The sequence below is a fragment of the Mus caroli genome, unplaced genomic scaffold (genome assembly GCF_978045245.1).
Source record: "Mus caroli unplaced genomic scaffold, Mus_caroli_1 scaffold_18, whole genome shotgun sequence".
NCBI lineage: Eukaryota > Metazoa > Chordata > Mammalia > Rodentia > Muridae > Mus > Mus caroli.
Genome location: NW_028227273.1, coordinates 58,536,350 through 58,550,053, shown reverse-complemented (window position 1 = coordinate 58,550,053; position 13,704 = coordinate 58,536,350). Strand labels below are relative to the sequence as shown.

At 51.7% G+C, this 13,704-nt stretch overlaps 1 protein-coding gene and 2 non-coding genes across 4 annotated transcripts; all 3 read left to right on the top strand.

Moving 5' to 3' along the window:
• Positions 1–1,341: 1,341 nt before the first annotated feature.
• Positions 1,342–13,369, top strand: Ddx39b (DExD-box helicase 39B). 2 transcript variants are annotated; one of them, XM_085833251.1, is made up of 11 exons: positions 1,342–1,656; positions 2,931–3,267; positions 3,958–4,085; positions 4,280–4,372; positions 6,835–7,018; positions 8,844–8,962; positions 11,137–11,268; positions 12,452–12,561; positions 12,678–12,822; positions 12,920–13,067; positions 13,160–13,369. In XM_085833251.1, the coding sequence occupies exons 2-11, from the start codon at positions 3,057–3,059 to the stop codon at positions 13,174–13,176; spliced, it is 1,287 nt and encodes a 428-aa protein (XP_085689377.1). In that variant the 5' UTR covers positions 1,342–1,656; positions 2,931–3,056; the 3' UTR covers positions 13,177–13,369. The 2 variants fall into 2 exon arrangements, with proteins under 2 accessions (XP_085689377.1, XP_085689378.1); XM_085833252.1 differs by having other exon boundaries at positions 1,583–1,656; positions 3,064–3,267.
• On the top strand, positions 2,495–2,571 carry LOC115029839 (small nucleolar RNA SNORD83). Its single transcript, XR_003835395.1, has one exon. It is a non-coding gene; the product is annotated as a small nucleolar RNA SNORD83 (small nucleolar RNA).
• LOC115029840 (small nucleolar RNA SNORD83) lies at positions 7,073–7,148 on the top strand. Its single transcript, XR_003835396.1, has one exon. It is a non-coding gene; the product is annotated as a small nucleolar RNA SNORD83 (small nucleolar RNA).
• Positions 13,370–13,704: the final 335 nt, after the last annotated feature.

The following is a 13,704-nucleotide window of genomic DNA, read 5'->3' as shown; positions in this document are numbered from 1 at the left end:
GTTTACAGGAAGAGTGGAGCAGGGCATGGGTCTGCATTCAAATCCCCCAGCAGTTGAAGGCAGAGGCAGAAGAATTGAGAGCTTGGGGCCAGTCTAGGCTATATAACTGCTCAAACTCAGTAACAGAAAGGAAGAAAAAAAAAATGGCAAGACAGATGAGGGGCACTCACCTTGCTGTGGCCCCAATGGCTCAGGTTTTAAGCATTGTTAAAATCACAGCCAGCTGTTAAGACAATCCCTTCCTGCCCTGGCTACCTTAACCAGGACTGTCAGCATGGCCATTTTGAATTTTCTATAAAGACTTTGAGGAAACCACACAGCTAATGGCTCAGCCAGGATTGTTTCTGTCCTCTCTCTCCTCCCCCAGTGGAGGGTGGAACTTCCCATAGTCCAGTAGCAGGAAGATGTGTTATCACTGATGCCAAAGGGACAATATTATGATTGGTGCAAACACAAGTCTTCATTTGCACGAGTTTGCTGTTTGCTGTGTTTGGTGCAAACACCCTTTGCTGGCTGTAAAGCAGAAAGTTTGGCTCACTTGGGTCAGCTGGGACAAACCTTACTATGCTACCCTCCACAATGTCACCACATTAGGTCCAGTAACAGGAAGACAGTGGCTGAGAGCCCGCCAACTAGGTCACTAGGAGAGTTCCTGGAAACGCTTCAAAGCTAAAGGCCCAGGTACTGGGCCGAGGAATTCCCACTTCCTCTCTGATTTATACAAAACCCGCCGGCCTGCTGCTTAGGGCTGCCAAATGCGGAGGGATCAAAAGCTACCAAGCCCCAGCCCAGCGAGCTTATGCGTTGAGCAGGACACAGCCAGCTGGTTGGCAACACTGATACTGAGTGTTACTTTGTATTAATATTAAGTGTCCTTAATAGGGAAAGCCCGAGCTTGTGTTTATGTAGCAAGGCAACAGGACAGCACTTCTGATGTATGTAGCATCTCAAAGAAGGGAGTACCACGTTTGGGGGGGGGGGGTATCCAGGCTGAATAATGGAACTGAGATCATTCTGCTGCTCTAGTTAGCAAGAATTATGGAAAGGTGCATAACCTCAAACCCCACCATTTATTTAGCACCTAGACAGAATGTAAGCCTCCATCTCTCAATATAATTTTGGGTAAATCCTGCCTATTCTCTGCACGACTGGAATGGGCGTGGTCACGTGTCCCCCTCTCCTCCAGCAGAGGCCCGAGTTAGCCGCTCTCGGGTCACCTTGACTACGAGGCTAAGGACCCCGTGAGAAACGCTTCTCATTCGGCTCGCGGAGTCCTCCATGCCCACAGAGAGGTGCCCAGGAAGAAGCCTGGCGTGGCAAACAAAACTAAAGAAGAGCCGACCGTCGGAGGGTGTTGCAGAAGCGTAGAAGAACAAAATGGAGAGCTCTGCGGGGGAAGACGCGAGCTTCCTGTCGCGTTCTTGCTACTGGCGACCGGAGGAGGCGTCGTCAGAGGCTTCATTTCAAGTTGGCGTTCTGCAAAGCCAGCTGCGGAGCGCGCGCGCGCGCGCGCGGCGATAGCCGGCTTCCGGCTCCTTGCGCATGCGCCCTGGCGGCGGGGAAGGCGGGAGGCCGGGGCGAGCCTGGAACCGGAAGTGAAGGCAGCTTCCCGCCTCCGTCCCCGTTGCTGCCGCCATACACGCTCGCAGTGCTTAGGTAAGCTTTGGCCCTGTACACCATCCGCCGCCATCTGCTCCTCCCGCGGCTTGCCCCGCCGCGCGGGTCTCTGATACCCGGTGCCCGGCCGGCGCCGTGGCCGCCGGCGCGCAGGCGGGCGTCCAGTTCTGTTGTCTTCACCCTTTCTGAGAGCAGATCTTGGCGGGGAGCTGGGAGACAAGGGGGGAACGATCCAAAATGGTGGCCTCGGCCGCCATTGTGTCTCCGCGCTTCCTGGGTGTTCCAGTGGGTCCTCTGCCCACCCGGGGCCGCGGCGGCCGGAGGCGGCGCCAGGAGGAGGGCGGGGCCCCTCGCATCACCCCTCCGGGCCTTTTCTTGCTCGCCCAGGGATGGGAAGATCTCGCTCCGGGGCCCGTCCAGCCCTTTGACCCCGCTTTCGCTCCCTTATTTGGAGCTGTCTGTGAATGGCTGCCTCTGTGCGTGGCCGATGGTGTCGCGCACTTCTGGGGAAGCTTTTCCGAGAGCACTGCAAGGCGTTCCTTTCTAAGGCCACCCGGCTCACACTCTTAATCCTGCATCGTTCTCAGCTGTGACCTTAATTCCTTAGTGCGGCTTTTAAATTTAACTTTGGCAGCGCTGAACCGAACCTTGCGGCCTCTCGCGTTACTAAGCAAGCACTGCCATTGAACTGCACACACCCAGCCTTTTCAAAACAACAAAAAAAATTTTCTTGAAATGGAGCCATTCATACCCCACCCCACCCCACCCCCCGCCCCGCACCACCCTCCTTCCTGCTTCTGTTCCCCGGTCCAGGGAATCACGGTTGTGCGCCGCTGGGACGGCCACTCGGGGGTTTCTGAGCAGGAGAATAGCGTCAGCCACATGATGTTTGCATTTGGGAAGTGAGCGCTCTGCGCAGTGCTGACCCTTATCTATCACCCTTGACTGATGGCTGACATTGGGGATCACCACCGTGAGGTGGCAGGGGAAAGCGCAGTCTCTGTCTTCCCTTGTCCTTTGTGTTTCAACCCTCGTGTGAGTCGTTAGTCACGCTCATTTTACTGCGATCTCCGAGTTGGCTCCTGCCTGTCGAAGTGTGTGTTACAAAGTCTGGTTAGCGGTGGAGCCCACTCTGTCTCTCCCGTCTGGTGTTCCCGTTTCTTATGTCATGAGTCTCTTTGTTACTCTTCTTTCGGGACAAAGGTTTCACAGTTTAGGGAAGAATAGGACGGGTGTAGGGATGGAAGAGAAGTGACGAGTCCGTTCGTGACTGATGAGTTTTTCCGGTTTTTTTTTGTTGTCCCCTCTCCCAGCTCTTCTGTCGGAAACTGGTGTCTTTCCCCTTGCTGTTCTTCAACCCCTCTCTTTGGCCCTTGCTTCCTCACCTGCTCTGGGACACCTAACTCAGAGACCTTCCTTCTCCCCCTGCCGGCCCAATTATGGCAGAGAACGATGTGGACAATGAGCTCTTGGACTACGAAGACGACGAGGTGGAGACAGCCGCTGGGGCAGATGGGACCGAGGCTCCCGCCAAGAAAGACGTCAAGGGTTCCTACGTCTCCATCCACAGCTCCGGCTTCCGAGATTTTCTACTCAAGCCAGAGCTGCTCCGGGCCATCGTTGACTGTGGCTTTGAGCATCCATCAGAGGGTACATTTTATTGTTGGGTGTAGAGACCTTATTTAGCACCTCTGGTGCAAGAAAAGGGAGGTTCAAGTCTCGGGGCATAGGATTTGAATTTATTTGGGATAGGCCAAGCTCTGAGAATGTACCCAAGACGGCAGCTGTAGAAGAGGCTTTTGTTCTCCGTTAGGCCGAGGGCTGCCATTTGTTCTGTGCCTGGCTTTTTTGCTTGGTTTTGTCTTTCTGACTGTTCAGACTCCCAGAGAGGGCCTGGTTGGACCTTTTTCCCTTCTTTTGGGTCAGGCCAAGTGTGGTTTCCGGAAACCTTAACGATCAGGATGCTGGCTTCTGTGGCTTCTGGGTCAGGTACCAAGTCCTTCATTTTGTTCAAGGTTGCAGGGTTACATGACCCAAAAGCACAGCAACCTATGTAGGAGAAATGGCCTGTGGCAGTCGAATTCATAGATTGTTACGGTGTAAGAAAAGTAAGTTTAGCTAGGAACGGGGAAGGTGAGCTGTTGGTAGCTTCATGAGGGTTCTTACTTAGCGGGACTGGGGAGCTGGGGCACAGGTAGGAGGGTTTGATTTGAGTGTAAGTGATGAGGGTCAGAGAAAGGATGGGGTCTGAAAGGTGACAAGGTAAAATATGATGAGTCGGCTGGGGAGAAAGGGGTTTGTTTGGCATGGTGCAAAAATGTCTCTCCTTTCTCCTTCTAGTCCAGCATGAGTGCATCCCGCAGGCCATTCTGGGGATGGATGTCCTGTGCCAGGCCAAGTCAGGCATGGGAAAAACAGCAGTGTTTGTCCTGGCCACACTGCAGCAGCTGGAGCCTGTTACTGGGCAGGTATGTTGGGGGGCAGTGCTGGAGAGGGTGTGAAGATTGAATCACCAGGAGGCTGTTTCTGGCTCCATGTGCTCTCAGCTGGTGTCCTCCAGCAGATCAGGGGGAATGTTCTCCAACATCACTGACAAGTTGCCGGATGCTCTTGTGACGAAGGGCTGACTTTACTGTGTCTGTCTCCATTTGCTCCCTTAAAGGTGTCTGTGCTGGTGATGTGTCACACTAGGGAGCTGGCTTTTCAGATCAGCAAGGAATATGAGCGCTTCTCTAAGTACATGCCGAATGTCAAGGTAAGGGGGAAAGAAACCTGGGACAGGAGGCTGTGGGGAGGCAGGCACTTGGGAGCGAGGTTGGCTGTCCTCAGGCATTGAGTAGGGGCCCTGTGCTGTCAGTGGTGCGGTCACATGAGAGACTTCAGTTAGTGCCAGACCCTTCTGTGGCTGCCCTTCCAGGTTCCATACTGTGAATATACCTGTGTATTCTTGAGAGTTCGTAGCTTTAGGTGATACCACCGCAACACTTTGTGGTTAGTTAGTTGGTTTTGGTATTGTAGATTCCATTCCAGAGCCTTGAGCTACTAAGTGTGGCTCAAGACTGAGGTACCCCTGGGTCCTTTGTTTTTATGTTCAGGACTGTCTCTTAACCACCACATTGTCTTGGTAGGCCTTGAACTCACCTTAGTCTAGAGATAGGAGGCCTTGAACCTGAGGCTCCTGCCACAGGTTCCTGAGTAGATGGGGCAAGCCTTTGCCACCTGACTTGGCCAGAGCCTCTGTTCTGTTCTCCTGAACTGCTTGGTAGAGTTGGGTTGTATGTGGCAAGAGGAAACTAGATGCTCTTAAAACAGCCCTGGTGTAGACTTTAACTCTAGAGTGGTTAAAGCTTTCCGGGGGTCATAACAAGTGGCCTGTGTCCTCTGAAGGAACGTGGTGTGGCCTCATAGTTGGCATCCTTTGGAACTTTTGAGATTATGTATTTCCCTGCTTGGGTGTGTGACCTGCTGTGTTTGAAAGGCCTTGTAAGCTGGCCCTGTGAGTAGAGAGATGTGTGCAGACTTCCTATTCTGGTTAGGGTGGGGAAAGAGCAGCTTGAGTCAAATCTACCTTCCTCTGCCTCAACTGGGATTAAAGGCGTCCATCTCCACAACCGCCCAGCATGACAGATTTAAAAGGGGGAATTCTAGAAGAAGAAAAGGAAAGGCAGTATGTGCAAAATGCTAAAGGAGGCCAGAGATCTTGTGATCTCCGAGGTTTCCATTGCTCGGCATAACCAAGCATTAGACATTGTTTTCCTAATCTGTCTGTGTGCAAGCTTACTGGCCTCTGTGTAAAACATTTTAGCGTGTTTATATATCTTTCTCCTAGGATTTTGAAAATGGTTTGTGATCTGGAGGCGTTGTCTATGTCTGTGTGCCTGTGCCTCTGGTTGTATGTCATTATCATACCTTGCCAAGAAACTAATAGACTTTTCAGCTCCTTGGCTGAGCCGTCCTTTCTGGTGGATCTAATAGTTGGGAACTGAAGCTGGATCAGTGGCTCATTCCTGTATTCCCAAGGCCTGGGAGGTTGAGGTGGGCGTTTGCTGGAGTTGAAGGCTGCCCGGGGCTAAAGTCTCAAAACAAAGGGGGAGGGTGGCAAAGCTGCAGTCCTCTGCAGGACCCACAACACCCTTGTGATACTCAAAATGCTCTGAGGATTGGGATCAAGTCTGAGGCTGGGTTTGGTGTAGAAGCCTGCAGATTAGCTGGTTAGGTCCCCCCCCCCCACACACACACACAATCATAAAATCAGAATCATCTGTACTTCTCCTTGGCTGTGCAGCACAGTGTCCTCTAGGGGGCTGTCTAGTCCCTCCCTTAGTTTTAGCTCCCTTTTCCCTCAGTATTTGTAACTATGTCTGAAAGCTTAATTGATAACAGTAAAACATTGTGAACAGGAGTGGAGTGCTCCTGTACGCATGTGTTAGCCATTGGGATTCAGGATTGAGAAGGGGAAGAGGTTTGCTGTAGAGTAAGGTTCCTGGTTATTTCTTTCCTCTTGAAATTGGACAAGTCCACGTGTCACAGATCACACATCCAGCACTCACCTAGTGTCACAGCTCACACTCACCTGGTGTCTCAGCTCACACACTCACCTAGTGTCTCAGCTCACACTCACCTACTGTTACAGCTCACACTCACCTGGTGTCTCAGCTCACACACTCACCTAGTGGGTTGCACATGGTGTGACTTTTATCTCAGGCACCGAGGAAGCAAAGGCTCCAGGCCAGGGAGACTGTCTTGACAGTTCAGTTAGGAAAGCTTGCTTGTGGTTTGATTGTTGGGTGGCTCACACTTGCTGGTGGCTTCTTGCTTTCTTCATCTCTGTAAGGAAGCTATGACTTTGGAGTCACACGTGCCTCGTTGTGTAGATCAGCTAGGGCTGTGCAGAGCGATCCTGTCTTGGAGTTTGAGTGGAGGTGGAGAAGCTGAGTGCTCATCTCTTCCTCCATCCCCCTTGGCCCCCTGGTGCTGAGGAGGTCGCTTTGTTTCTTATGGGAGGCACAGGAGTCACTGCAGGCCTGAAAGCTAAGGGTTGGTTTACAGTCAACTACAGAATGGACACACTGGTATTGGCACTTGGGTACCAGACAGGCTGATCTACAAAGTGAGTTCTAGGTCAGCCAGGGCTATATAGTGAGGCCTTGTCTCAAACAAAAGGGATGGGGGAGAATTCTGGGAGACTGGAACATTGTCCTTTCTCATGGTTGACAGGTGGCAGTGTTTTTTGGCGGTCTGTCTATCAAGAAGGACGAAGAGGTGCTGAAGAAAAACTGCCCACACATCGTCGTGGGGACTCCTGGCCGAATTCTAGCCCTGGCTCGAAATAAGAGCCTGAACCTCAAACACATTAAACACTTTATTTTGGATGAGTGTGACAAGATGCTTGAACAGCTCGGTGAGTGGCGGTGCCCAGGCTGCAGCTCAGGTGGTTTGGGGAGCAGCCCTTTGAGCCAAATGATGTATGTTTGACATAGGAGCACTTGTGTGCAAGGACGACCCTTATCTATCACCCATGACTGATGGCTCTGGGCCTCCTTTTCCCCTGGTGCTGTACAGTGAGGCCGTGTGCTCAGCCCTATGCTCCTTTCTGTAGCAGGGAACGGAATGTGCTGACGCTACAAGTCCTCACCACCACCCTCTTCCTTAGGGATGGACCATGTACTGGGTGTTACACAAGAGCAGCGGGTGCCTGCCCTTATATCCCAGTATAGCATGCGTGATCAGGATACCTAGGTGTGCAGGTTTCTGGAGTTAAATTGTGCAGTTCATCTGGTAAATGTTCACAGGAGATGATGTCTTCTGGTGTTGTAGTGTTGCAAATGGGTTAAAAGAAAAATTTCATTAAGAGTTTCATTTGGGAGTGCTAGAGAAATGGCTCGTTAGTTAAGAGCAGTTGGCTGCTCTTGCAGAGGACCTAGTTTCATTCCCAGCATCCATATGAAAGCATATAACCGCTATATATAGCTCCGGTTTCCAGGGCTGCCTGAAACCCTCCTTTGGCTTTTTTGAGCACTAGGTGCATTCATGTTGCTTAGATGTACATGGGATGAATATAAATAATAACATAACGGAGCTCTGGGTGCTAGTTTTGTTTTGGCACATGCCTTTAATCCAAGCACTTCAAGAGTCTAAGGCAGGTGAGTCTCTGAGTTGGAGGCCCATCTGGTCTACAGAGTCAGTTCAAGGATATCCAGGACTAGACAGAGAAATTCTTGAAAAATCTTAAAAAAAAAAAAAAAAGGCTTAACCTGCCTTTAATCCCAAGAGCTACATATTGAGCCCTTATCTTTTAAAGAGGTGGGGGAGAGAATTGATTTTGTTTAGTTGGGAGAGTAGAAAAGAATGTAGCTCTAGAAAAAGTCTTTACAAATGGCCTTTGGCTGTCCCAAGACGGCACACTGGTGGCATTAGATCGGCTGTATCTATCTCATGGAACAGGGTATGTGAGGCTAGAGGTGAAGGTGGAAGGCACAGTGGACGGGTATAGAGATTAAGTTCTGAGACTGGCATAGGGAGAGCAGCGGGAAAGGGCCTTCAGCGGTGTTTTCTTGGAGACTGTATGTATTTATGTATGTATGTATGTATAGGTCTTCTTGTGTAGCACTAGTTGGACTGGAAATTATGTTAGAAACCAGGCTGGCCTCAAACTCAGAGATTTGCTTACCTCTACCTCCTGAGTTCTGGGATTACAGATGTAAGTTTATTATTTTTAAGTGTGTATGTGTGCATGCATGCTTGTGCTCATAGAGGACAGAGGCATGGAATCGCCCTGGAGCTAAGTTACAGGCAGTTGTGGGAGCTGGGAAGCTAATGTGGGTCTCTGTAAGAGCAGCAAGTGCCCGGGGCTGCTGGACCTTTGTCCAGCCTCATACTCCATATTTAAGGGCTGCTGTCCTCTGAGCCTCTCGTGAACTTTGTCCCCATTTTGTAAATTCCGTCATATTTCTTGTCTAAACAGAGGAGTGGAACTTGGCCCCAAGTCTTTTTCTAAGCGCATTCTTTATTCCATGCTGTTACTAGTATACACAGCTCCTGGTCCTCCAGCCCCTCCTAAGTGCTGGGATTACAGGCATGTGCCACGAAGCCTGGCTCATTCCTGAGATCATGGATCCGCCACATCTCTGCAGTGGCTCCCCTCAGAGTTTCATTGGCCTCACCAGACTTACATCACAGACTCACTTCTTCTGTGTGTGTGTGTGTGTGTGTTTCCTCCCCTGCAGACATGCGTCGGGATGTCCAGGAAATTTTTCGCATGACCCCCCATGAGAAGCAGGTCATGATGTTCAGTGCTACCTTGAGCAAAGAGATCCGCCCAGTCTGCCGCAAGTTCATGCAAGATGTAAATACCCTTCTACCTTCTCTCCCTCCACTCCCCGCCCGCTGCCTCCTCCCCCTCCTCGCCCTCTTCCTCCAGACTCCCTTGTCCTTCAAGCACCAAGAAGGGAGCTTGTGCCCGCCTGGGAGCGACAACTCCTTGAAGAAAAACACAGAGGCAGAGACAGTTAGCGATAGGGTCTGCGCGTGCCAGGGAAACTCCGGAAGACTTGGTCGGGTTAACGTGAGAGCGGGTAGTGTTTGACATTTTTTAATCACGACATTTTGAACCTCTTCTCCCTTTGGGGGTAGGGCAAAATTTTGTGCCCTACCACCCTCCCATCGTCTCCTACACACCCCCTTCAGCCACGCAGCCTCCGGGTGGCACGGAGCGTTCAGCTGGAGCCTCTGCTCACCGAAACTCTACATGTCAGTGGCAGGAGAGCGAGAGAGGGACAGTCAGGTGCAGGGCCTGTCCAGAAGAAGAACAAACAAACAGCACCATGAATCGGCCCTTCCCAACCTCCAGGAGCGGGGGCCTTTGGCACCTCAGCCCCCAGTCCCCTCCTCCTCCCCGCCCATACCTCCTTGCGCCCATCGGAGCCTTGGTTGATGTGAGCTGGCAGCAGAGAAGCACTGAGGCACGACGGCAGAAGGCAGACCTGCGAGCAGCGGATGGCAGCCGCGGAGGCCACGGGAGCCTGACCAGATGCTGAGGACCAATCCAGCCTCTTTTTCTGTTCCCGGTTTTTTCCTGAACCTAATGTGCTGTACCCCATTTTCCCCATACTTGTTGGGGGAGGAAGTGTCCTGAGTGGGGTGGTGGATTTTTTTTTTTCTCTCATTTTTTTTAAGTTGAGGGTTATGGGAACTGTCGAATGGGAAGCTGTACTGACAAGCGACCACATGGGTATCAGAGCCGAGACTGAGCAGTGGGTCCTTCCACCTCTCCTGGGCCCTTCCCTTGAGAAGATGATGGCTTTCTCTTGGGCTGGGCTTGGGGCAGAATTAGGCAGCTGTGGGACTTATTTGAGGAGCCTGTCTTCCAGAAGAGGTTTCTGTGACCCCACCTTGGTCCCTGGCTCTGTGTGGAGAGTGGGAAGTCCAGCCTGGGGTTAACTGTCGCAGTGTTTGCTCCTTCCTTCCCTTCAAGGGTTAGGGGTGGGGACGCTTATTTTTATCTTTTATGAAATGTAAGGCGGTTTCCTTTCCATTGCTTTTTCACCTTTGATGCTAAAAGATTGTTGTATTAGAACTGAAGAGAAAAACTGCAGCCAAGCTATAAATCTCACAGCAGCTGCCAGGAAGGAGATGGAGAGAGGAAGGGAAGCCATGCCCTTTAGTTAGGAGTTAGTTAGAAAGCAGGCAGGCTCAGTGATGGAGGTGTGAGGGCATCTGAGGGGTTGGGGACTCAGGGTCAGGTCAGGAGGAGCTGCTTAGGGTATTGCCTGGTACCAGGAGAGGTGAGGAGAGGGCAGGCTGTGCTGAGTTAGGGCTCAGAGAGGCGGCCTGGCCTGGCCTGCCTGACCGTGGCAGCTGTGGGTGAGGGAGGCTGCAGTCTTGTTGTCTGGGACCATTGTCCCTGACCCCACAAATGTAGATGGTTTTGACTGAATTCAGAGGCCATTCTCTTCTAAAGCTGATCTGGTGGCTCAGAGCAGGGTGTCTCTCACCTTGACTCGTGTTTGCTCCTCTTTGATGGCATTTTATAGAATGTACTACCTCAGCCACCTGGGAGCTGGGGTCAGTGAGCTGCTGATGCCTGGCTATTATAGTGTCCATTGCAACCTTCTGGTCTTGAGGACATTTGCTAAAGGACAGCTAAGTAGGGCAGTTGTCCCTGTCCTGTTCTGGTGACATTGCTGCCTCTCCTGGGTGTTCTGGCATGCTCTCCCCTTGAGCATCATGCCCTGTTATCTTTCCTCCATTTCCACCTGGCAACTGGCACCTTGCTCTGTGCAGAGCTCCCATCTCTAATCATTGTCAATTGGGCTTAAAAGTCAATTGATGTGGGTGCTACCAGATCTAGCTGGAAAGAGACCTCAGCACAGAGTCGTCTTTGTGGTGGGGAGGGGTTTTCAGTCTTCTCTCTCCTCCCCATCCTTCCATGGGGTGTATTGGAGATCAGCGTCCTCCACCCCCCCAGGTTTAACCCCCCCACTCTGCCCTCCTCCTGCCCCCACCCCTCCTCCCCCTCAGCCTATGGAGATCTTCGTGGATGACGAGACCAAGTTGACGCTGCACGGGTTGCAGCAATACTACGTGAAACTGAAGGACAACGAGAAGAACCGGAAGCTCTTTGATCTTCTCGATGTCCTCGAGTTCAACCAGGTCAGTATCGAGGGTCTGTGTAGGTGAGAGCACTGCAGCTGTGTCTCCAGCTGTGGCAGAAGCCTGTGTAGAAGTAGCCTGTGGTTGACGGGCCGTGTAGGTAAGGAGGTGAATCGGTGGATGGAGCAAGTCCCAAGTGGAAGATGAAGTTGGGTAAGAGCTGAGGTAGAGTACTTGATGACGTCAGTAAGTGGAGCAGAGCTCTGCAGGCACCTGGCACTTCCCTAAGAGCGTGGCAGCCTGTGCTAGGCCACTGTAGAGCTGTGGGGCTCTTGGTGTTGGAAGAGGATCGTTTGGTTCTCTAGACTGTAGTTCTCATTCTTAACATGTTGAGAGGTGGCCTCACCCTGTGTGCTGGTCTTATGGGTTTGAGGTCTTGTATCCATGCAGCTCAGAGGCCAGGATGTTCAGAAATTAAGGTCTAGGATGTACATGCAGTCAGGTTGAAGGGCAGAAAAAAAAAACATTTGTGAAGGGATATTTGGTCTCCTTTAGAAATTCTGCCAGGTCTGGGAGGTGGTAGCACATGCCTTTCAACCCAGCATTCAGGAGGCAGAGGCTGGCAGCTCTTAAGTCTACAGAGTGCGATGCAGGATGCCAGGACTACACGGAGAGGGGCTGCCTTGAAAAGCAAAAAAACCAAAGTTCTGCTAGATGTGTTAGCAGACATCTTTAATCCTGAGCAGTGGGCAGAGACTGGTGGATCTCTGTGAGTACAAGTGGGGTCAGCCTGGTCTCATGTTTCAGGACTAGGGCTAATAGAGAAACCCTGTCTCAAGCTCTCTGCTCTCCAGAGAATTCACATTGAGTTCATAGCACCTGTCCATGTAACTGGCCCCAGGTCATCAACAAACACTCCTGTAAGTGCACCTGGCAGACACCCACAAAACCACACACACAGAAATCTTCAAAACTCCAAAGGTCAGATTTCTGGGACTGGGGAAGTGGCTCAGAAGTTAAGAGAACTTTTGTTTTTCCAGCAGTTCCCAAGTTAATTTCTCAATACCTATGTCAGCTCCCAGTCATGTAGTTACAGTGGCGGAAGAAGATGGTCCAGTGTCCTCTGCTGGCCCTCCAGGCACCAGGCGCACATGCACAAGCGTGTGCAGGCAAAACCCACACACTTGAACTTAAAAATCAAGACTGGTAAGCTGGTGCATACATCACACCCGTGCTCCCTCAGGTGGTGATCTTTGTGAAGTCCGTGCAGCGCTGCATCGCCCTGGCCCAGCTTCTAGTGGAACAGAACTTCCCAGCCATTGCTATTCACCGTGGAATGCCCCAGGAGGAGAGGTGGGTTGGAGGCGCGCGTGTGTGTGTTGTGTGTGTGTCCATCTGGGTCCTGTCCTGTGGAGGAGGCAGTGTGGAGAGAAGAGAGTCTCAACCCTCTCATTTACTCTCTCACAAAGGCTCTCTCGGTATCAGCAGTTCAAGGATTTTCAGCGGAGGATTCTTGTGGCTACCAACCTGTTTGGCCGAGGCATGGACATTGAGCGTGTGAACATTGCTTTCAACTATGACATGCCAGAGGACTCGGACACCTACCTGCACAGGGTAAGCTGCCCGCTCACCCCACTTCCCGTGTGTGCTGAGCACCCCCCTCTCCACTGTCTTCCCTGGGAGGCTTGCAGTCTAACCCTTCTCCTTCCAGGTGGCCAGAGCGGGCCGGTTTGGCACCAAGGGCTTGGCCATCACATTTGTGTCAGACGAGAACGATGCCAAGATCCTGAATGACGTTCAGGACCGTTTCGAGGTCAACATCAGTGAGCTGCCCGATGAGATTGACATTTCCTCCTACAGTGAGTACCACCTATACATGTGTGTGCGTGTGTGTGTGTGCATGTGTGTGCGTTTCCCATTTTGTATCTTACTGTGACTGTTTTTTCTCCAGTTGAGCAGACACGGTAGAGGACTCACCTGTTCAGTCTGCTGTAGAAGAGGTCACGGGTCAGGAGGAGACACTACCGCCCCACCCGACACCGACACCTCTGCCCACCCTATCTATGCTTCTCTCTGTGTCACCACCACTCCTAAACCTAGTCCTGATTTATCAGAGTTGTTTGTTTGTTTTTGTTTTTTAACAAAACTAAGAACGAAACAACTGTGTCTGTGGTGTCTGTAAGTGCTCAGTTTATGGCTTGAACCAGGGTCATTCTGAGGGCTGTGAGCGGGTTGTGGGGCAGCGTCATTGTCTTCTTTCTAAGTTGGCTGTGGACAGGGAGGCTGGGACACTGCTGGGGCTGGGAGGTAACAAGCCCCACATCCTGGTACCTCAGCTCCTTCAGCTGAGTTTCTTGTACCTCCCGGGTATCTAAGCGGGGCCTGGCAGGCCCTGCCTGAGCATGTGTGCACACACACACACACCTGGCAGTTTAGCTGTGTAAAGAGCCTGGAGTCCCTAGCTGGGATTAAGTGTCAACCAGGGCAGGGGCTGGA